The 24,513-nt window shown below is 41.7% G+C and overlaps 1 protein-coding gene across 1 annotated transcript; it reads right to left on the bottom strand.

The window, feature by feature from the left end:
* Positions 1 to 1,611: 1,611 nt before the first annotated feature.
* LOC140202422 (mitochondrial cardiolipin hydrolase-like) lies at positions 1,612 to 23,246 on the bottom strand. Its single transcript, XM_072267290.1, has 3 exons — positions 23,212 to 23,246; positions 21,066 to 21,730; positions 1,612 to 1,913 (listed from the first exon to the last, which is right to left on the bottom strand). Exons 1-3 carry the CDS (start codon positions 23,244 to 23,246, stop codon positions 1,729 to 1,731), a joined length of 885 nt encoding a protein of 294 aa, XP_072123391.1. The 3' UTR covers positions 1,612 to 1,728.
* Positions 23,247 to 24,513: the final 1,267 nt, after the last annotated feature.

The following is a 24,513-nucleotide window of genomic DNA, read 5'->3' as shown; positions in this document are numbered from 1 at the left end:
CTATACAGGACCCTGGTCAGACCCCACTTGGAGTACTGTGCTCAATTTTGGTCGCCTCACTACAGGAAGGATGTGAAAACCATAGAAAGGGTGCTGAGGAGATTTACAAGGATGTTGCCTGGATTGGGGAGCATGTCTTATGAGAATAGGTTGAGCGAACTCAGCTTTTTTCCCTTGGAGCGATGGAGGATGAGAGGTGACCTGATGGAGGTGTATAAGATGATGAGAGGCACTGATTGTGTGGATAGTCAAGAGGCTTTTTCCCAGGGCTGAAATGGCTAACATGAGGGGCACAGTTTTAAGGTGCTTGGAAATAGGTACAGAGATGTCAGGGGTAAGTTTTTTTTTAACACACAGAGAGTGCTGAGTGCGTAGAATGGGTTGCTGGCGACGGTGGTGGAGGCAGATATGAGAGACTTTTGAGAGACTCCTGGACAAGTACATGGAGCTCAGAAAAATAGAGGGCTATAAGAAACCCTAGGTAATTTCTAAGGTAAGGACATGTTCGGCACAGCTTTGTGGGCTGAATGGCCTGTATTGTGCTGTAGGTTTTCTATATTTTTAACATTACCTCTCACCTCTTAAACTCAATCCCACGATTGATGAAGATCAATGCACCGTATGCCTTCTTAACCACAGGGTCAACCTGCGCAGCAGCTTTGAGTGTCCTATGGACTCGGACTGCAAGATCCCTCTAATCTTCCACACTGCCAAGAGTCTTACCATTAATAGCCCAAAATACACTTTGCAATTGTCTTAGGAGGGCCTTTCTTTCCTCCCTCTCACATTTCTGTTCCTACAACTCTAGTCTTTCATACAATCCACACTTCAGTCACAAATGGCAAATGTGCCTTCAGTTGTTGTGGCTCCAAACTCCAGAAGTAATTCTTCTGCATTTCTGAGTTACTGATTCAACACTCCTTAAAGCCCTATGACATGAACCAAAATTTAATTTCTTTCTTACCTGTATCAGTGTTCTTTCCAGTATTCAATTGCCTATGCTAAACATTATTAAAATATGTTAACTCAGAGCCAGATTTCACTATTTGTACTTTTTTTCTCCTTTCTAATTTTAAACTGGAGCATTTTATCATAAAATTAAAACATCAATAAAAAACACATTTCTGAATATGCATTTAGAGTGATTTTTGGGTTTAGGTCATTTACATTTAGCAAATGGCTTTGGCTACCAGCCTTCTGTTCCTTGAAAATGTATTGTCGATTTAATTTGGAACAATGCATTCGTAGAAGTTGTGAATCCCGGTCCACAGACCTGCTGGCATCTGTGGGATGGATGTGAATCAGTAGGTGTGAGGTTTGTATGCAGCTTCAAAAGAAAGCATTGTCTATACTTTGGTCCTTTGTGTTTAGCAAATAAATATCCAGCCCCACATTGGGCCAGCAGACCTTTCCACCGAAAGCATCTCCACAAGATGCCTGCTTTGTTTTGTCGAATAAAGAAGCTGCTTTCTATCTACCAGTAACTCTTCCTGGTGATTTCATTCACACAACAACATGGATTATAGTCACTTGTTTTTTAACCATGAATATTTTATAAAAATGTAAAACATCAAGGAAAAACAAGATATTTATCTACAGAAATTTGTGTTATTTGACAACAATTTTTGTCAATGGACTACAATAGAATCCATAAAGGATTAAATTAGTAGTTTCTAGTTACCTTCGTGGAGAAAAGCTGTACTTTGTCGGATCATATTCATTCCAAAGTCATTCAAATTCTTCTATAAATGCTTTCACAATGTCAATGTCTTTAATTATGATTACATTCTCTTTACTTCTAAATATAGCCTGGGCACTCCAGTTCAAAGATCCAGTTACAAGAATAGATCCATCAATCAGTGCGAATTTGTGCTGCATGTAGTTTGTATCCTGATCATGTCGGACTTCTATACCTGTCAAGGTGAAACATAGTAGAATTAGGCCATTTTCCTTTTGTACCTACTTTGTCACTCATTAAAATCATAGTTAATATATGGAGCAATTGATATTTAACTAGATGCAGTGTGTGGAAGGACTGTGAGGAAGGACAGGCAGATGATAGTGCAAAATTGAAGTCAGTGGGATGAGTTAAAGTGTATCAAGGGGCCAAAATCAAAAATGATCATGAACACAGGACTTACAGTGTTATAGTTTAATGCACACAACATACAGATTAAGGTAGATGATCTTGTGCCACAGTAAGAGATAGACTGGTATATCATTGAAGTCATCACTGAGTCATAGCTGAAAGAAGATCGCAGTTAGGATACACATTTTATGGAAAGGGTAGGCAGAGGGGTTGGGTGACTATTGGTAAAAAAATAAAATCAAATCCTTAGGAGGAGGTAACATAGGATCAGAAGAGGTAGAATCCTTAGGATCAGAAGAGATAGAATCCTTATGGGTAGTTAAGAAACTGCAAGTGGGAGTTATATACAGGCCTGCAAACAATAGCCAGAATGTGGGCTACAAATTACAACTTGAGATAGAAAAGGCACGTAATAAGGGTAATGTAGTGAGTCATGAGGAATTTCAATATGTAGGTAAATTGGGAAAATCAGGCTGATGCTGGATCCCAAGAGAGGGAATTTGCAGAATGCCTATGAGATTGCTTTTCAAAGCACCTTATGGTTGAGCCCACTAAGGGAACAGCAGTTCTGGATTGTGTGACAAATTTGATGAAGAATTATTCCAAATGGTAGAATGACACAACCGTGGGCTGACAATGGAAGTCAAAGGCAACATAAAAGGAAAACAGAGGGTATGTAAAATAGCAAAAACATTAGTGTGAAGGCAGAGGATTGGGAAGCTTTTTAAAAACCAACAAAAGGCAACTAAATAAAGCCATAAGAGAAAAGATGAAATATGAAGGTAAGCTAGCCAATAATATTAAAGCAGATATCAAAAATTTGATTTCAGATCTACAAGGAGTAAAAGGGGTGAGAGTGGATATCGGACCTCTGGAAAATGATGCTGGAAAGGTAGTAATGGGGGACAAATAAATGGCAGACAAACTTAGAAGAGTATTTTGCATCAGTCTTCATTGTGAAAGATACTAGAATGCCAGAAACATGAGTGTCAAGGGGCAGAAGTGAGTGCCGTTGCTATTACTAAGGAGAAGGTGCTTGGGAAGCTGAAAGGTCTGAAGGTTGATAAGTCACCTGGACTAGAAGGACAGCACCTCAGGGTTCTGAAAGAAGTAGCTGAAGAGATTGTGAAGGCATTAGCAATGACCTTTCAAAAATCACTAGATTCTGGAATGGTTCCAGAGGACTGGAAAATTGCAAACGTCACTCCACTCTTTAAGAAGGAAGGGAGGCAAAAGAAAGAAAACCACAGGCTGAATGGCCTACTTATCTTTATCTTCAGCTCCCTAATCAAATTTGTCACACAATCCAGAACTGCTGTTCCCTTAGTGGCCTACTTCTGCTCCTTTGTCTTATGGTCTTATGGTCTAATTAGCCTGACTTCAATAGTTGGAAAGATGTTGGAGTCTATTCACAAACACGACAAAAATCTGCAGATGTTGGAAAACCCAGCAACACACAAATTGTTGGAGGAACTCAGCAGGCCAGGCAGCATCTATGGAAAAGAGTAAACAGTAGACGTTTCAAGCCATACTCTTCGTCAGCACCTGCCGAAGGGTCTCCACCCAAAATATCGACTATACTCGCGAAAATCGACGGCAACAGCTCACCTGAAGACTCAACTCACTCTCTCTCTCTCTCCATCGCTATTCAACTACATACCACGAACTGAACTGAACTGAACTTTACTCAACATCGTAAGACTGTATCTTTTTACCCCTAGACTTAAAGGAGCTTGGTTTTCATCCATATTTTTCCACACTTACTGATTTACTTACTTATACATATATAATTCTTGCTAACCTGTTTGATTTATCTTCACTTAGTTTACTGTATTGCGTAGTTATTAATAAATATTATTAGTTATTAGCAATACTAGACTCCAAAGTGGTTTTTATTTCCGCTGGTTTCTTTATTCCCGTCACGGAGTACGTGACATCTCCAATACTTCAAGGAATAAGTCCTGACCAATACAACCTTTTCCTATAACTCAGGTTTGTCAAGTCCCGGCAACACCCTTGTAAATCTTGTCTGCACTCTGTCAATCTTATCGATATCATTCCTGTAGGTAGATGACCAGAACTGCACATAATACTCTACAGTTGACCTCGCCAACATCTTACACAACTTCAACGTAACAGCCAACTCCTGTATTTTGTAACACACATCAAAGTTGCTGGTGAACGCAGCAAGCCAGGCAGCATCTGTAGGAAGAGGTGCAGTCGACGTTTCAGGCCGAGACCCTTCGTCAGGACTAACTGAAGGAAGAGTGAGTAAGGGATTTGAAAGTTGGAGGGGGAGGGGGAGATCCAAAATGATAGGAGAAGACAGGAGGGGGAGGGATGGAGCCAAGAGCTGGACAGGTGATAGGCAAAAGGGGATACGAGAGGATCATGGGACAGGAGGTCCGGGAAGAAAGACAAGGGGGGGGGGGGCCCAGAGGATGGGCAAGAGGTATATTCAGAGGGACAGAGGGAGAAAAAGGAGAGTGAGAGAAAGAATGTGTGCATAAAAATGAGTAACAGATGGGATACAAGGGGGAGGTGGGGCCTTAGCGAAAGTTAGAGAAGTCGATGTTCATGCCATCGGTTGGAGGCTACCCAGACGGAATATAAGGTGTTGTTCCTCCAACCTGAGTGTGGCTTCATCTTTACAGTAGAGGAGGCCGTGGATGGACATGTCAGAATGGGAATGGGATGTGGAATTAAAATGTGTGGCCACTGGGAGATCCTGCTTTCTCTGGCGGACAGAGCGTAAATGTTCAGCAAAGCGGTTTCCCAGTCTGCGCCGGGTCTCGCCAATATATAAAAGGCCACATCGGGAGCACCGGACGCAGTATATCACCCCAGTCGACTCACAGGTGAAGTGTTGCCTCACCTGGAAGGACTGTTTGGGGCCCTGAATGGTGGTAAGGGAGGAAGTGTAAGGGCATGTGTAGCACTTGTTCCGCTTACACGGATAAGTGCCAGGAGGGAGATCAGTGGGGAGGGATGGGGGGGACGAATGGACAAGGGAGTCACCTAGGGAGCGATCCCTGCGGAATGCAGAGAGAGCAGAGGGAGGGAAAGATGTGCTTAGTGGTGGGATCCCGTTGGAGGTGGCGGAAGTTACGGAGAATAATATGTTGGACCCGGAGGCTGGTGGGGTGGTAGGTGAGGACCAGGGGAACCCTATTCCTAGTGGGGTGGCGAGAGGATGGAGTGAGAGCAGATGTACGTGAAATGGGGGAGATGCGTTTAAGAGCAGAGTTGATAGTGGAGGAAGGGAAGCCCCTTTCTTTAAAAAAGGAAGACATCTCCCTCGTCCTAGAATGAAAAGCCTCATCCTGAGAGCAGATGCAGTGGAGACAGAGGAATTGCGAGAAGGGGATGGCGTTTTTGCAAGAGACAGGGTGAGAAGAGGAATAGTCCAGATAGCTGTGAGAGTCAGTAGGCTTATAGTAGACATCAGTGGATAAGCTGTCTCCAGAGACAGAGACAGAAAGATCTAGAAAGGGGAGGAAGGTGTCGGAAATGGACCAGGTAAACTTGAGGGCAGGGTGAAAGTTGGAGGCAAAGTTAATAAAGTCAACGAGTTCTGCATGCATGCAGGAAGCAGCGCCAATGCAGTCATCGATGTAGCAAAGGAAAAATGGGGGACAGATACCAGAATAGGCACGGAACATAGATTGTTCCACAAACCCAACAAAAAGGCAGGCATAGCTAGGACCCATATGGGTGCCCATAGCTACACCTTTAGTTTGGAGGAAGTGGGAGGAGCCAAAGGAGAAATTATTAAGAGTAAGGACTAATTCCGCTAGACGGAGCAGAGTGGTGGTAGAGGGGAACTGATTAGGTCTGGAATCCAAAAAGAAGCGTAGAGCTTTAAGACCTTCCTGATGGGGGATGGAAGTATATAAGGACTGGACATCCTGTATTTTGTATTTTGTATTTTGTAGGCTGATTTATCAAGGCCAATGCTGCAGAAGCTTTCTTTATGACCCTATCTACCTGTGATGCCACTTTCAAGGAATCTGTAGGTTTAGGAATTAAGGATCATACGTTGCTCTAAAGAACTACAGAGAAGTCAAGGAGCTTAAGAACAAGAGAATGACTAATTAAAATAGGACCTGTCGGGAATGAAAGAGGAAAACATATGCCTGTAAGAGGTTGGAGAGGTCTATAATAAATTCACTGTTCACCTACATTGAACCTAGAACAAGCTGATTTGCTGAAACTTATCAATGTTAATAAAGAGGATGTTAAGGAAATTTTGAAAAACATTAGGATGTCAGTCCCTAGGCCAGATACGATATACCCCAGATTACTACGGGCAGTGAAATTGCTGGGCCTTTGGAGAATATCTTTGGAGTTGGCCATAGTAGTAGGTTCAGAAGAATGGTAGGTGGCAAATATTAGTGCTTTGTTCAAGAAAGGTAACAGGGATAACCCTGGTGATATAGACCAGTGAGTCTTACCTTAGTGGTGGGCAAGCTATTGAAGGTTCTTAGACCAAAGATTTACACACATTTGGAGAACCATACCCTGTACATATATTTGCACACACACACACCCTCCCCCCCAGGTCAGTTGGGGTAGCTGCATATTTGGGACAACTCGTAAGAAAGAAAAACTAATCGAGAAAGTAGCTGGGATTCCCTTTGTTTACCTGGGACACCTTGCCACTTAATAGGGATGGGAGACTGGTAGCCTCAGTCACATGCAGTTGTGTGGCCATTAGATAACAATACTGTTCTTAAGAGTGGACAGTTTTTAAATAGATTCAGCTGCGTGTATTTGTGTCATGTCATCTGTTTGGTCTGATTCAAAGAGCAGTGACTTTTGATAATTCTGTTATTTTTTATTTTGACCCTTGCCAAGATGCTATGAAAAGATTTGGCACTAGCTGAAAAAATTACCCTATTGGATCAAATTAAAAGCCATCCACCTAACACCATTCATCATCAGCTGGCAGAGGTAACGAGAGTGCTAAAATCTACAACTGCAGGCTTGATATATCTGCAAGATAAACTGCGAGAATAATGGACATTATGAGTGAGGGACAACAGGAAACATCTTAAAAACAAAAGTGTTTAAAAAAAAATTGAGATATTTAAGAAGACCTCAATCAATGGTTTCCCATTGTAACTGGATGAGGTGGACGTGTCAGTGGGCCAATGTTTAAAACAAACACAAGTCAGAGGAGCTAGCTAAGAAACTGGTGATGAAGATTTTAAAGCAACAGATGGTTGTTTGTCTCAATGGATATGTTGACACCACATTAAATTCAAAAAAGCAAATGGACAGAAAGATAGCATTGATGCTGTAAATGCAAAAACATGGAAAAATCACTAGATTCCCCAATTTGCATCAAAGATTTTGTGCAGATGACATCTACAATCCTGATGAAACAGGTCTCTATTTTAATTGTGCCACACTGAACAGTTCCCTTGGCTACAAACATGCAACAACATCAGGTTCATAGAAACATAGAAACATTTCAAAGAAAGCAATGTTCCATTATCTGCCCTAGGTGTCTCAGCTGATTTTACTTACAGTCAATCAAAAGAACACAGCAGGATGAATTCCATCGATAATACAGTTTTATAGCACTGAAGTAGTATTAATAGTGTTCCAATTATTTTTCTGTATTTCATTTAAATATATAATTTGTTACTCAGTTAAATAGTAGTTTGTCTTTTTTAAAAAAATACCTTTTTAACTATTTTCATGAAACTTTGATTTAAAACCTTCGCTGTATAGAAATGACTCAAGATGAAAATGTAGATGGGGTGGGTGGGTTAGCAAATTTGCAGATATGAAGATTGGTAGTACTGTGGCTGGTGTAGATGACTGGCAAAGATATGGATTAATTACCGATATGGGTAGAGAAGTGTTGCACCTTGGTAGGGCAAATGTTAAGGGGAAGACCCTTTAACACTGTTGACAAGCAGTGGGATCTTTGGGTCCAACTTCATCGCTCCCAGAGATGGCTACACAGGTTGAAAGAGTGGTTAAGATGGCAGATGAAATGCTTGCCTTTATTGTTCAAGGCATTGAGTTCAGAAGACAGGAACCTATGTTCCATCTTTATAAAACTCTAGTTAAGTTGCATCTGGAATATTGCACACAGTTCTAGCTGTCCCATTATTGGAATGATGTCAAGGCTTTGGAGAGGGTGCAGAAGTTTACCAGGATGCTGCCTGGATTAGAAGGTATGTGTTATAATGAGAGGAGAGGCTGAAGGGAGATCTGCTTGAAGTTTTTAAGATCATGAGAGGCATAGATGGAGTAAACAAAATCCCTCTTCCAGCCTTGAAATGTCTAAAACGAGAAGGCATGCATATAAGGTGAGATGGGTTAATTTTAAAGGAGATGTGAGGGGGAAAGTTTTTTTTTAAAAAAGAGTGGTGGGTGCCTGGAATGGTGGCAGAACAGATACGTTAGGGACTTAAGAGATTTTAAACAGGGACATGAGTGTGAGGATATGGACATTGTGCAGGCCTAAAGGATTGTTGCAACTGGCTATTTCATTACTTAATATATTTAGTTCAGCACAACATTGCGAGCCAAAGGGCCTGTTGCTGTGCTGTACTGTTCTACGATCAGCATGTGGAATTATGACATTGTAGTCATTAGTGAGACTTGTTTGCAAGACTGGTAGCTCAATGATCTGAGTCTCTTATTTTAGATGTGATAAAAGGGCAAGTATTTAGCAGGAAGGGTTGGCATCACTAGCCAGGGAAAGTGTCACGGCAGTGCTGAAACTGGATAGCTCATCTACTGAGGCTACATCCACACTAGACCGGATAAATCCGTAACCAAAGCTTTTTCTCTTCGTTTTGACTCTCCGTCCACACTGAAACGGCGTTTTCCTCCCCTGAAAACGGAGCTTTTCAGAAACACTCTCCAGAGTGAATAAATCTGAAAACGCCTAAGATCCCTGTAGTGTGTACGGGGTAACTGAATATTTTTAAAACCGCTGTCATGACGTGCTGGAACAGATGGTGGCGGCAGCATGGCATTTCATTGTTTTCTTGAACGCAACCTCCAACACCACAACAGTATCTGACAATAGATGTGTAACAGCCTAACATAATATTGTACGGAAATACAAGCTAACACTGATGCAGACATGTTTTATACATTTAACAAGGTGCTTTATTAATGTATTGCTTGTGCAAACATTCAATAGATGCAATTGTCACTTTTGCCCAGTAACTCATTTTATTGCACATTAAATACAGCAAAATAATACACAAAAACATGGCAAAAGGAAAGGCAAACAAATGAGGTAACAGCAAATTTCATTTTTGCCCAGTAACAAGCCTTATTGCATTTAGTTGTAGTTGTCGTCCTTTTCATCGGTGAAGAGACTATGGCTGTAGGAAATGTTTCTGGACAAATGCGCCCCAAGTCTTTCATTTGGCAATTTCCTTTTAAGTTTTTCTAGTCTGTAACTGGACAAACGCGCACCAAATATACCATTGCCTCTTCGCTTGTCTTCTGTGTCCTGCACATGGCCAGTAGGAGGAGTTTCACCCAAATACCCGTTTTAATGTAGACGGAGGTATTTTCAAAAACGCCTGGTGTGGATGCCTATCGTTTTTATGCGAAACCGTTTTCAAAATTATCCCGTCTAGTGTGGACGTTGTCTGTTACTGTGAATAGCTAAGTGAGTAAAAGATGACCTGATTTCCAAAAGTCATAAAGTTAAAGATGACACATTTCTTTACTATTTTAAGATTACTTTTTTATTTCAAAATAACAAGAAAGGAAAAGGGTCTGAAGCAAAAGTTTGGGCACCCTGCATGGTCAGTAGTTAGTAACACCCCCTTTGGCAAGTATCACAGCTTGTAAAAGCTTTCTGTAGCCAGCTAAGAGTCTTTCATTTCTTGCTTGGGGGATTTTCACCTATTCTTCCTTGCAAAAGGCTTCTAGTTCTGTGAGATTCTTGGGCCATTTTGCATGCACTGCTCTTTTGAGGTCTATCCACAGATTTTCAATGGTGTTTAGGTTGGGGGACTATGAGGGCCAAGGCAAAACCTTCAGCTTGCGCCTCTTGAGGTAGTCCATTGAGTCCATTTTGAGGTGTGTTTAGGATCATTACCCTGTTGCAGAAGCCATCCTCTTTTCATCTTCAGCTTTTTTTTTAGACGGTGTAATGTTTGCTTCCAGAATTTGCTGGTATTTAATTGAATTCATTCTTCCCTCTACCAGTGAAATTTCCCTGTGCCATTGGCTGCAACACAAGCCAAAAGCATGATTGATCCACCCCCGTGTTTAACAGTTGGAGAGGTGTTCTTTTCAGGAAATTCTGCAGTTTTTTTTTCCAAACATACCTTTGCTCATTGCAGCCAAAAAGTTCTATTTTAACTTCATCAGTCCACAGGACTTGTTTCCAAAATGCATCAGGCTTGTTTAGTTGTTCCTTTGCAAACTTCTGACACTGAATTTTGTGGTGAGGACGCAGGAAAGGTTTTCTTCTGATGACTCTTCCATGAAGGTCATATTTGTGCAGGTGTCGCTGCACAGTAGAACAGTGCACCACCACTCCAAAGTCTTCTAAATCTTCCAGAAGGTCTTTTGCAGTCAAACGGGGGGCGGAGGGGGGGTTTTGATTTGCCTTTCTAGCAATCCTACGAGCAGTTCTCTCGGGAAGTTTTCTAGGTCTTTCAGACCTCAACTTGACTTCCACCATTCCTGTTAACTGCCATTCCTTAATTACATTACGAACTGAGGAAATGGCTACCTGAAAACGCTTTGCTATCTTCTTATAGCCTTCTCTTGCTTTGTGGGCATCATTTATTTTAATTTTCAGAGTGCTAGACAGCTGCTTAGAGGAGCCCATGACTGCTGATTGTTGAGACAAGGTTTGAGGAGTCAGGGTATTTATAAAGCTTTGAAATTTGCATCACCTGGCCTTTCCTGATGATGACTGTGAACAAACCATAGCCCTAACAAGCTATTTAAGGTCTGAGACCTTGGTAAAAGTTATCTGAGAGCTCACATCTCTTGGGGTGCCCAAACTTTTGCATGGTGCACCTTTCCTTTTTTTCACCTAAAATTGTACAACACACTAATCTTGTTTAAGATGTTGAAAAGAATGTTTCATCTTTAAATTTATGACTTTTGGAGATCAGTTCATCTTCTACTCACTTAACTATTCGCAGTAACAGAAATTTTGACCAGGGTGCCCAAACTTTTGCATGCCACTGTATGTGCATTGTGATGGGTTGTTTTCTGGCAAAGGGATGCTTGGTAATTGGGAGACCCTCAAAAATGAAATGAGTGTAGAGAGTTCCTATATTCCTGTTTTAATAAGACACAAGGCTAACAATAGAGGCGAGAATAGATATCAGATCAATGGAAAATTATGCTGGAGAGCTATTAATGGGGAACAAGGAAATGGCAGACAAACTGAATAATTATTTTGCAACAGTCTTCACTGTAGTATGCTGGATGTTCAAGTGTGTCAGGGGACAGAAATAAGTGAAGTTGCCATTGCTAGAGTGCGTGCTTGGGAAACTGAAAGGTCTGAAGGTAGTCTACATCCAAGGGTTCTGAAAGAGGCAGGTGAAGAGATTGTGAAGGTATTAGAATGATCTTTCAAGAGCCAATGGATTTGGGTATGGTTCAGGAGGACTGAAACATTGCAAATGTCACTCCACTCTTTAAGAAGGGAGAAAGGCAGAAGAAAAGAAATTATAGGCCAGTAAGTCTGATCTCAGTGGTTGGGAAGATGTTGGAGTCAATTGTTAAGGATCTGGTTTTGGGGTACTTGGAGGCACATGATAAAAATCGGCCATAGACAACATAGTTTTCTTAAGAAAAAAATCTTGCCTGACAAATGTTAGAATTCTTTGAAGAAATAAGCAGGACAGACGAAGGAGAATCATTGAATGTTGTGTACTTGGATTTTTAGAGAACCTTTGACAAAGTGCTATACACGAGGCTGCTTAACAAGTTACAAGCCCACAGTATTACAGAAAAGATACTATCATGCATACAGCATTGGCTAATTGGTAGGAGGCAAACAGTGGAATAAAGGGAGCCTTTTCTGGTTGGCTGCCTGTGACTAGTGGTGTTCAAACAGAGGTCTGTATTAGGACTGCTTCTTTTTACGTTATATGGCAATAACTTAGATGACAAGATTGATGGCTTTGTGGCCAAGTTTGCAGACGATACGAAGATATGTGGAGGGGCAGGTAGTGTTGAAGCAGAAGTGCTACAGAAGGGCTTAGACAGATTAGGAGAATGGGCAAAGAAGTGGCAGATGGAATAGTGTTGGGTGTGGTCATGCACTTTGGTAGAAATAAAAGCCTAGTCTATTTTCTAAATGGGGCGAAAATTCAAAAAAATCTAAGGTGTAAAGGGACTTGGATTCCCTCATGCATGATTCCCTAAAGGTTAATTTGTAGGTTGAGTCAGTGGTGAGGACGGCAAATGCAACGTTAGCATTCATTTTGAGAAGACTAAAATATAACAGCAAGGATGTAATGTTGAGGCTTTATAAGGCAGCAGTGAGCCCTAACTTGAAATATTATGATCAATTTTGAGCCCCTGAATAAGAAAAGATGTGTTGACATTGGAGACTGGAGGTTCACAAAAATGACTCCAGAACTGAGGGATGTTTGATGGCTCTGGACTTGTACTCACTGGAATTCAGAAGAATCATTGAAATCTATTGAATGTTGAAAGGTACTGAAAGGCTTTGACAGTGGGTGCGGAGAGGATGCTTCCTATGGTGGGGGAAGTATAGAAGTATAGAGGACACAGTCTCAGAATAGAGGGACGTCCATTTAATGGAGATGAGGAGGAATTTCTTCAGCCAGATGGTGAATCTGTGTAATTCACTGCCACAGGCGGCCGTGGAGGCCAAGTCTTTGGGCATATTTAAAACAGAGATTGTTAGATTCTTGATTAGTCAGGGCATGAAGGGATACGGGGAGAAGGCAGGAAATTGGGGAAGAGGGGGAAAATTGATCAGCCATAACGAAATGGCAGAGCAAACTTGATGGGCCAAATGGCCAAATTCTGCTCCTATAACTTGTGGTCTTATAACAAGTTAGGGAAAAATCTTTGAGAAATATTGAGGCCCTGGTTAAGAAGGGGGACTGCACAGCAGAAAAAGGCAGCAAAGGACAAACGAGGTGCTTGAGGAGTGTATGAACTGCAAGAGAACACTTGAGAGAAATCAGAAGGGCTAAAAAAAATGCATGAGGTTACTCTGGCAGAAAAGGTAAAGGAGAATCCTAAGGGGTTCTAGAGATATATTAAGGGCAAAAAGATAGCAGGAGATAAAATTAGTCCACTTGAAGATCAGCGTGGTCATCTATGCATGGAGCTGAAAGAGATGGAGGAGATCTTCCGGAGAATTTTTGCATCCGTATCCATTCAGCAGATGGACACAGAGTCTATTGAACCAAGTCATAACAGCACTAAAGTCATGGACCATATACAGATTATAGAGGATGTGCTGCTTGCTTTCTTGAAGTAAATTAGGGTGGATAAGTCCCAAAGGCCTGACAAGGTGTCCTTCTCAGACCTCGTGGGAGGCTAGAGCAAAAAATGTTGGGGCCATCGCAGAGGTATTTAAAACATCTTTAGCCACAGGCAAGGGGCCAGAATACTGGAATATAGCTAATGTTATCATATACTGATCAACCTCTGGGTGAAAATGTTACCCCTCAAGTTCCTCTCTTCCCCTAAAGACTACACGTTGATCCTATTTATATCCATCGGTTTTTTTATATCTCTGAGATCACCCCTCGTTTTCCAACTCTCCAATGAAAACAGCCCCATTATGCTCGGCCTCTCTCTGTAACTCAGTCCAAGTCACAGCAACATCCTTGTAAATTGCTGCTGCATACTTTCCAGCTTAATGGAATCTTTCCTGTAGTAGTGTGACAAAAATAACCCATATACATATAATTGTTCAGTAAATTTTCCAGTAATTATGGTACAGTTGCTACTGTATTTTTCTAGAAACTTGTTAGTTTTTAGCAACAGTCATCACGCTGCATAAATCCGGCTACTTTATAGGTTAATTGCAATCAATGCAATTTTATCTGAGTATGAGAAGATGACTACTTTTTAGTCTGGTCTTTTCTTGTTCGCTTGACACTTCATCTTGTTCTTCTTTACTCTTTTAATAGCAAATAAAACAATCGTAAGCAAAAGCTTTATGCCTAGTTCTTGAATTCTGAAAAACCCTTGAATTTCAAAAGCATCAGGATCCAACACCTTAACGTAATTGGGAGGAATGGTTGCAAAGATTTAAGGACATTGAAGGATCCCAGATGAAGGGAAAAGCTTTACTGTATATATTTAACAGGAGATAAGACCTTCCTCCTTACTTTTCTATTCAGTATAGAAATTGTCTAGTTCTAGCTGCAATACACCATCTAAAGGGTTAACAGTGAAGAAAAACTATTATACTTTGCTCTCTTTTGCTAAAGTTAAATGTGCATAAAATGAAATTTGGTTGCAATCTAGTGATAAAAACCAGAACAAATTAAGTGTTCTGCATGACAAAAATTGGTACAAGTTGAAGTATCCATAATATTAAAAAGGTACAAGCAGGCGGAGTAACAGTAAAATTAGTATCATCAAATTGTACAAGTTGAAGGTAAAAGCAAGCAAAATTAAATGTTCTGCACAATAAAATTAAGGCTACGACTAAAGTAGTGAAATCCACTACAGAAAAAGAGAGAACTGAACCCCTTTACTTGCGAACAGGTGGCTGAGAGTTTGGGTACTTACCTGAATAAAGTATTTCTATTTGACCAGACTAATGAAGAAATTACAGCAATGTTTTCAGTGTTGAATCTAACGAAATTTGGCTGCTAGACAACATTAAAAGGGCATGGGGTAAGATCTAGAGAATGCCTGAAGGAAAGGAAAAAAACATTAGCAATCGTATCACAGTTAAAGAAATGTGAACGTGCTGAGTTAGAAAATCAAGTAAGTGCATTGGAATGAGGTCAAGCTAAGTCTGAAGATCAAATATGTGGGTTGAAATGTTTACAGAACAAGTGATAAAGGAAAAGGAAAACTGGGATAAACTACAAAAACAGGATAAGACAGTACAAGTTATAAAGAGCAAATGTCTACATTAACTAAGTGAGCAAACAACAGAACCAGTGTAATCAGACACTGAAAGACAAACTGAACTAATATAAGAAAACCCAGCAGGGCTCTCAAGTGTATGGTCCCACCACTGGCAGTCCTCCTCAGGATACACTCCCTACATCAGACAGATCTCCGAAGCAGCACCGCCATCTGACCTCAGGGATTACGCAACGCACATGACAAACTTCAGTGACCCCTAGTGGTTCATGTGAGGATGGCAATGATGGAACAATAGGATGTTGGCAGCCATATGACAAGCCCCAAATAAAGACTAAAGAAGTGAAGACATGCAGATCTAGAGATGAGCTCCATGAAAGGAGACAGATGGTTTTTCATCAACCACCTGAAACGGAAAAGATTGATAAATGGTCAAATAATCTACCATTCTTGAGGCACCTAATATCATCCAATGAACAGGTCTAGTGAGTCCAGCTACACTATTGTCATTGGGCATGGAGGACTACGATGATATTACTGTACGAGGACAATAACATGCCATGGTGATGCAAATCATTACAGAAAAATGCCTCTATTAGACCCAGAGCTGATTCAACACACATAGCTCCTCAATGATTAAGGAGGAGTCTGAAAGGTTGGATGGGCTATGGTTTCATCAGAAAGCATGACTCATGGTATTGCTGCACAACAGGCAGAATTGAAAGCCCTGAGTGAATCCTGTAAGATGGCAGAAGGAAGATCAGCTAACCTCTACACGGATTCGCAATATACTTTTGGAGTTGTTCACAACTTTGGAAACTTATAGAAGTAAAGGGGATTTCTTATGGCTGCAGAAACCCTATCAAGCATGACTAGTTAGTAACGAACTAATGTATGTTATACAATTGCCATCAGAAGTGGCTGATTTAAAATGTTAAAGCCTCTCCAAAAGGAATACAATGGAAAGTTATGGAAATGCACTCGCAGATAAAATTGCAAAAAAGCAAGCCTGGGAAGGGATAAAAGTAGTAAAAGAAACCAAAGAATTAGAAGTACAGAAAGCAGGTGAAGTGAACCAACAGAAAAGTTACGGAAACAAATTTGAATTATCACACACTGTACAATTTATTAAAGATTCGAACCGAGTACTCTGCAAAAGTGGTTATGGATGGAGAATGGTTGGAAATTATACAGTGATTATGACACTAGTTGCAGACTAGTAGGTCCAACTATATTGCTTCCTTATCTGGCATGGCAAATACACTCCTCAGAACACACTGGAGTGGACAAGATGATCAGATGCTCCCAGTGGTGGTGGAATCCAAAGTTTAGAGCAGGGCACAAAGGGATACAGGGAGCAGGCAAGAGATTGGGCTGAGAGGAAAATGAATCAGTCATGGTGGAATGCCAGAGCAGACTCAACAGGCCAAATGGGAAGCTGGAAGTTTAGATGGAATGCCATCAGGGTCTGTAGAGAGACAGCAGTACATGTACCCCAAACTGTAGTCCAACTCTGTTTATTTATTTGGCGATAAAGCATGGAACAGGCCCCTCCAGCCCAAACAACCGCACCGCCGAGTAACCCACTTATTTAACTGTGGCCTTGTCATAGAAACACGGAAAATAGGTGCAGGAGTAGGCCAATTCGGCCCTTCGAGCCTGCACTGCCATTCAATATGATCATGGCTGATCATTCAACTCAGAACTCTGTACCAGCCTTCCCCCCATACCCCCGATCCCTTTAGCCACAAGGGCCATATCTAACTCTCTCTTAAATATAGCCAATGAACTGGCCTCAACTGTTTCCTGTGGCAGAAAATTCCACAGATTCACCACTCTCTGTGTGAAGAAGTTTTTCCTCATCTCGGTCCTAAAAGGCTTCCCCTTTATCCTCAAACCGTGACCCCTCGTTCTGGACTTCCCCAACATCGGGAACAATCTTCCTGCATCTAGCCTGTCCAATCCCTTTAGGATTTTATATGTTTCAATAAGATCCCCCCTCAATCTTCTAAATTCCAGAGAGTATAAGCCTAGTCGTAGGAAATTGTCCTAGCCTAGTCATAGGACAATTTACAATGACTAATTAACCTATTAACCAGTAAATCTTTGGAATGTAGGAGAAAACTGGGGCACCCAGGCGAAACCCTCATGTTCTACAAGGAGAAGGTAAAAATCCATTACAGATGGTGTGGGAATTAAACTCCAAACTCTGAAGCCCTGAACCATAATATAGTCATGCTAACCACTACACTGCCATGGCACCCCAATATTACTAGGTTTTATCTATCCTTTTCCATGAAGATGGAGGAAACTTGTTCAATTTCACTTTCATTTTCTTATTCCTCAAAGTATATTAGTCTTTGCCAATATTTTAACTTCTGGTAATATTTCCTTCTTATACATCAACTTAAGTTTTTTTATGCCTTATTTCATTGCTCACACTCTGTTTCCCGTTCCTTTATAAATACATTGGTCCCAATTTACCAAATTAGTCTTGCTACTGTGTGACAATGATGCTTCTAGCCTCATCATAAGGTCAGAGAGATACAGCATTGAAACAGGGTCTTCAGCTACTGGGTCCGTGGTAAACCCAAAGCACCCATTTCAACACAATTCTATTCCAACCCATTTTTATTTTCCTCATCCCTCTCCATTCTCCTACCTTTTCCCCCACAAATTCTACTGCACATTTATAAAGTACGGACAATAACTTACCAATCTACATATTTCATTTGAGATGTAGGAAAAAATACAGTAATTCCTTAAGTCTAAAATTTTTGATAGCTGTCTTGACAGCAACAGCTAGATCAATTATTCTTTCATCTGACTATTCCTAAAATGCGCATTACAATTTATAAATTAGCTACTGATAATTTACTGTCGTAACTTTTAATGCAATTTCCCTATCTAGCACAGTCAACTCATACTTCAGTGATTTTCCTATAATCCGATATATAGCCCTGATTTTAAGTTAAATTATATCACTTATGATTTTAAATTCGCTTCACAGCCTCTCTGTTGGCTCCCAAGAAAGGTATGTGCAGTTATGTTTAAATTGCCAAATATTTTTAAATATCAAGTAAGTTAAATTAAGTTAAAGCACATTAATTTACCTCCACTTACGTATGGACCTTTGCTACTTCACGTGCCAATGGGTTTCTTGGCAAAAAACGATGAAGAACGTACTGGTCCTTATGGAATGAAAATTGCCTCATTTGCATCAGTAAAATATTTGCAGAATTGATGGTTGCACATTGATGCCCATAGTTACATAGTGTTTTAGTTATTTTATTGATATTGTAGACCATTAAACAACCAATAAAGAATGCTTCAGAAGGGGCAATGCAGTCAGTTTTTTTTTTGTATGGAGACACTTAAGTTAATGAGCACAATAAATATAGAGCAATGAGCTAGACAGCCAGTCTTTGGTACCCAATCAGAGTTCCTGAGAGGGAGATCAGGAGACTGGCAGTCTGGATGGTAAAGTACACTCAAAGTGGACAAGGATTGAGGAGAGGGCCACTGACAGGGCAAGAGTGCAGGAACAGGAGTCACCAATGAGTTGTAGGAAGTAAGGTGGGGTCAGCAAAAGGAACATGAGAAAGGTGAAAAGTAGGAAGGGATAACATAGGTGAAGTTGTGGTTTGTAGAACAAGGAGCTGAATGTGGATATTCAGAAGGAAGTGAGTGTGCCTCCTGCAGCGAGTCAAGCTGGAATTGCAGGGATGGTCTCTTCAACCTGAGTGGGACACTTCTAGTCACACCTCTCTGAACTCCCTTCACCCCCGAGAAAGGTATCCTAGACCTCTCTCATGCAGTTCCCATGAGCCGTCTGGCACAGCAATGCTTTAAAGAGTGAGTGAATATAGAATTTTAAATCTAACAAAGAATACTGCCAAACTATGAAGGCCAGGTGGTTGTAGAAAATTAGGACATTTACAGAAATAACACATTACTTGTAAAAAAATTCCTTTAAGGCACAAAAAAGCACAAACATACAAGAGAAGAAAATAGTTAAACCAAAGGAAAAGGCAAACAAAGTTACCAGAAATGGCAAGTGGTAATGGATTGGGATCTTTTATCCTGATTATTTTAGTGGCTCTAAATTTTAGTATACTCCATTTGATCCTGCTAGCTATTTTACTTCTATAGAAATTCAGCTTTTATGCTTCTCAATAGTTTCCTCTCATTTTGTCTTAGTTTTCCTTCTCAATACCCTTGACACCTTTTACCAAATTGCACACCTTTCCTGGCACAGTTAGCGGGGCGCTATGACAACTTGGGGCGATACAGAGTTTGGAGGTCTATTCTGGCAAGGAGTCAGTACGTCCTCCTCATGGAACGTGTGGGTTTTCCCCGGTTTCCTCCCAAGCTAGGTTAACTGGCCACTGTAAAAATCGTCCGGTGATTAGGTTGAAGTTAGGGTTGTGTGGTTGCCGTGGCAGCATGTCTAGAAGGGCCTACTCCATCCCGTATCGTTAAATAAATCATACTTGCATTTTTATGGCAACTGTGCATGTCTTTTCTTTAACATTTGGTACCAACTGCAATTCCTCTTGTAATCCACGGCTGCACCACTTTTCCAGTTATGTCTCTGTACCTAAGGAATTTATATGCTGTGAATTCTGTATTTCTTTAAGTGCTAGCCATCAACACAGCCTCTCACATAGCTCCCTAGGCCTCCTGTCCCATGACCCTCTCATATCCCTTTTGCCAATCAACTGTCCAGCTCTTGGCTCCATCCCTCCCCCTCCTGTCTTCTCCTATCATTTTGGATCTCCCCCTCCCCCCTTCAAATCTCTTACTAGCTCTTCCTTCAGTTAGTCCTGACGAAGGGTCTCGGCCGGAAACGTCGACTGTACCTCTTCCTAGAGATGCTGCCTGGCCTGCTGCGTTCACCAGCAACTTTGATGTGTGTTGCTACCATACAGGAAATGGTACCGCAGCACAAAAGCCAGGACCAACAGGCTGCGGGACAGCTTCTTCCACCAGGTCTTCAGACTGATAAATCACACTGATGCAATTGTAATTCTATGCTATATCGACTCTTCTGCTGTTATCCCTTTTGCCAATCAACTGTCCAGCTCTTGGCTCCATCCCTCCCCCTCCTGTCTTCTCCTATCATTTTGGATCTCCCCTCCCCCTCCCACTTTCAAATCTCTTATTAACTCTTCCTTCAGTTAGTCCTGACGAAGGGTCTCGGCCCGAAACGTCGACTGTACCTCTTCCTACAGATGCTGCCTGGCCTGCTGCATTCTACCAGCACTTTTTTCTGAGCGTTGCTCTCACATAGCTTCCAGCCAACAAACCCCAAGCCTTTAAAGTCTCCCCATTAAACATACTATTAACGTGCTTATTTATACCAAGCACATTTCAAATATGTAATGAGACCCATGAATAATTCCACAAATGTTTTCTATCTTATGCTGATTCTTGGCACCACTCAATTGAATTTTAATTTGCTACAAGGATCTACCAGTTTTTTTTTAACTGCTGTACTGTTCAATCACATTGTATTAGTATTAAAGCAAAAAACAGCGAACTGCTGGAAGTACACATCGGGTGGAGAACACGGGCGTTCAGTGGGGTGGAAGGAATTGTCGACATTTCAAGTGAAGACCCTGTATCAGGGGGCTTCAGCTGTGCCAGACCAATTCCAGCTGCAGTCTTTTGTATTTCTCTTTTCGTGCCGTCTGTTTGTTTAAATACATTGAATACCTCGCAACGTGGTTTAGCTGCCAGCGAAGCAGATTAAGGTTAGGCCAAGCATTCGCTGCGTGCAAGTGGAGCAGGCAAACCGCGTCGGGGTTGGAGTGCAGAAAGTAGGGTGTTGCAGGATATGGGTTGGGGAGTTGCATATGGAGACAGTGACGCTGACTGGCCATTTCAGGTGTTGAGCATGGGTTAGTTGAGGGCCATTATCACTCACCCGCCTTCCAGAAGATGCCCAACTGGGAGCCAGCCAGTGCCATGTAGTCGGAGTCGGTGACAACACGGACCCGCACCCCGCGGCTGTACACGGCGAGCACCACGCTGCCCAGATTAAAACTGGAGATGCTGAACAGACAGACGTCGAGCGAGCGGCCTGCGCCAAGCAGCAGGCGGGCCAGGCTACTCAGCGCGCTCTCCCTGTGCGGCAGGCTGCAATCACAGCGTCTGGGGTTCAACAGCAGCGGCCGCACGCAGGTGACTGGTACCGAGAAAAACGGCACCTTGGGCTTTTGCTCATGAAACTTCCTCACGTAACGGAGCAGGTAATAGAGACCTTCGACTGTCAAGCGCGCCGACACCGGCCGCACGCGGGGCTCCGAGCGCGACGCGCCCACCCGCTCGCACGCGGGGCTCCGAGCGCGACGCGCCCACCCGCTCGCACGCGGGGCCCCGAGCTGGCCGACACCAGCTCTCACGCGGGGCTCCGAGCGCGACGCGCCCACCCGCTCGCACGCGGGGCCCCGAGCTCGCCGACACCAGCTCTCACGCGGGGCCCCGAGCGCGCCGACACCCGCTCGCACGCGCGGCGCCGAGCCCACCCGCTCGCACGCGGGGCCCCCGAGCTCGCCGACAGCGTCCGCAGGCGGGGCGCCGAGCTTTGCCCTGCCCCATTTGTGTAACCTTACGGAACTGATGCTAATACAGCAGTTGAATTACATTTTGGAAAATAGAGGCGATACAGTGTTTCATCAGAGCAGATTTCGGAAGTGTGGAATAACTTTGGATTCAGTTTTATGTTTGGAAGATGATATTAGGAAAACATGGATAACTAAAGAAGTTGTAATAGCGGCATTTTTTGATATTGAAAAAGCATATCATGTGTTATGGAGAGGAGGTTTTTTTACCTAAATTAGAGAAATTTGGAGTGAGAGGAAGGCTATAATTTTTACTGAGCTTTTTTATTTGGATGCTCTATGCAGGTCAGGGTAAATAAGGTATATTTGGGATTCTATGAGATAGGGAACGGGACCCCACAAGGCAGTTAAATAATAAGGTCGAAGAGAGGGCAAATAGATGGGTTTTAAGCTTTCAGTAGCTAAAACACAAGTTATGTGTTACGAAGAGGAGCAATAGACCTGCAGTGGGTTTGAAAGTACAGTATATGGTCAAACTCAAGAAATGTAGTGGTAAGATTTCTCAGCATGTGGCTGGATAATTAGCTGATATGGAAGTGCCATATCAGTAAAATAACTGATAAATGTAAAAGAGCATTAAATATCCTTGGGCATCTATGTGGGGTTTTTTCAGGTGCCACACAAAAATCTTTATTGACCATTTATATTTGTTTAATTTGATCTGTTCTTGATTCAGGTTGTGTGGCTTATGGGTCGGCTTCATCTTCACATTGCAAATGTTTGGATGTGATACAAGCAGAGGCTTTAAGTTTGTGTTGTGATGCAGTAAGGTTGTTTCCTGTTTCAGATTTACTGGTTGAAATGGGACAAATACCCTTACAGTAGCAAAGGTTAGATAGATAGATAAATACTTTATTGATCCCAAATAAAATTACAGTGTCACAGTTGCATTACAAGTGCACAGATAAAAATATTAGAAGAGAAGTAGAAAGAATACGAAGTAATTTACCACAAACATTCTAACAGGAGGGCGGGTCATCACTTCCCCGGCTATAGATTGACTCATAGAGCCTAACAGCCGAGGGTAAGAATGGCCTCATACATCGCTCTTTGGAGCAGCACAGTTGAAGCTGGTGTTAACATAATGGATCAATTTGAGGGTGCAGAGAAATGATTACCCTGTCAAAAGTGTGTTGGAAGACTTTTGGGAAAATCACATGGAGAGTGTTTTTAATTTTGGGTGGCTAGGTTCTCACGCTAAGAACATGGGTTTGCTGGATTACGCAATATGTCCCACTGCAGCTTTCTCAATAACCCCTTCTTGCCTTTTCTCCCAGTGACTTTAGTTCATTTTAGGTTACATTGATTTAATGAAGTCCAAGGATTCAGATATGCCTGAGAGTGTTGGTCCATCTATATGTTATGGAAAATTATTGTGATATGTTCACTATTTTTACTGATGGATCAAAAGATAATTTAACTGGGAATGCTGGTGTGGCTGTTACTAACCATTTATCAGAATATTCAGCTGAATTGGTTGCCATTATTGTGGGCTTACAGTAGGTGAAGGATATTTTCCTTGCAAAGTTGTAATTTGTTCAGATATTTTTTGGTTTTGATTAGTTTTAACATGGGTCATTCTAGCAATGGGTCAGATTTACTGCTGGAAGCTCTTCAAACTGTTGGATTGATGGGAGAAGGGAGTAAAACAAGAAGGGAAGGAATTATATTGACTCAACTTAGAATTGGGTATAGTATGCTATATTCCTTGTTTCTTGGAAAACATCATCCTGGGGTGTGTAGGTGTTATCATCATCATGAAACAGTTGAACACATTCTATTACATTGTGAAGCGTATAAGGTTGAAAGAAATCACTCCTGTCTTTGGGGGTTGATAGTCTTCAGTTCAAATTAAGTTAGGGAACTGACTTTAATTTAGTTCACAATATTGTCTTTCATTATTTACAATCTATAGGGCTATAGGGGTAATTTAGTTTTCATTTGATAAAGAACTAGTTGGGGTTTTATTTCCCAATTCTCTACACCATACTCCAGTCCAGTTGGTGGCACAGGAAGTTCGACTGCCAACCGCCATTAAGTCAGAAGTTGTTCAGTGATGTCATCCATACGTTTAAACATCTTGACGTACAACATGCTCTCTGACGGAACAACTGAGCAAATTTGTCTCTGACACAGTTCTTGTGGAAAATGGATTATGCATCGATTGAACAGTGAATTTCACAATTTTGTGGAATTCGATTAAGCAGATTGACTTGTTGAGTCCATCCAAAAAAATTCCTAGCCTAGATGGGTGGTCCTTATGACTACAATTCCACATCAACATCTCTTAAATTTGGAGACACAAGACTAAATTGACTGGAATACTAGAATATGGAGCATCAAAATGCTGAAGTTACTTGGCGGGGGGAGGTAATGGTGTTCAAGATTGACAGGGACATTGGTGAGTGTAGTTGCTATCACTGGGGAGAAAGTGCTTGAAGAAGCTGGAAAAGATCTGAAGGTAGGTAACTGACCTGAACCAGGTGGCAAAAAGAGATAACTGAAGATGTTAGTAATGGCCTTTCAAGAATCACTAACAGTTCTGGAGGACTAGAAAGTTGCATGTATCACTCCACTCTTAAAGAAGGGAGGGACACAAAAGAAAGGAAATTTTAAGCTAGTTAGCCTGACTTCTGTTGCTCAGAATATATTGGAGTCCATTATTAAGGGTGAGGTTTTGGGGTACTTCAGAATCAGAATTGGGCATAATATCATCAGCATAATTTGTTGTTTTGAAGCAGCAGTGCATTG

The sequence above is a fragment of the Mobula birostris genome, chromosome 9 (genome assembly GCF_030028105.1).
Source record: "Mobula birostris isolate sMobBir1 chromosome 9, sMobBir1.hap1, whole genome shotgun sequence".
Classification (NCBI taxonomy): domain Eukaryota; kingdom Metazoa; phylum Chordata; class Chondrichthyes; order Myliobatiformes; family Myliobatidae; genus Mobula; species Mobula birostris.
The sequence above is the reverse complement of the archived record's forward strand: the minus strand, read 5'-3'. Positions and strand labels throughout refer to the sequence as shown.

Bases quoted from the DNA above. Each gene is read 5' to 3' on its own strand.
- LOC140202422 (XM_072267290.1), bottom strand. From the start codon at position 23,246: ATGGCAACCAATTCAGCTGAATATTCTGATAAATG. The intron at 21,731-23,211 runs GTTAGTAACAGC...CAAATGGGGCAG, and splicing joins GCTGAATATTCTGATAAATG to GGCAAAGCTCGGCGCCCCGC. The intron at 1,914-21,065 runs GTGAGTGATAAT...TCACCTTGACAG, and splicing joins GGGCATCTTCTGGAAGGCGG to GTATAGAAGTCCGACATGAT.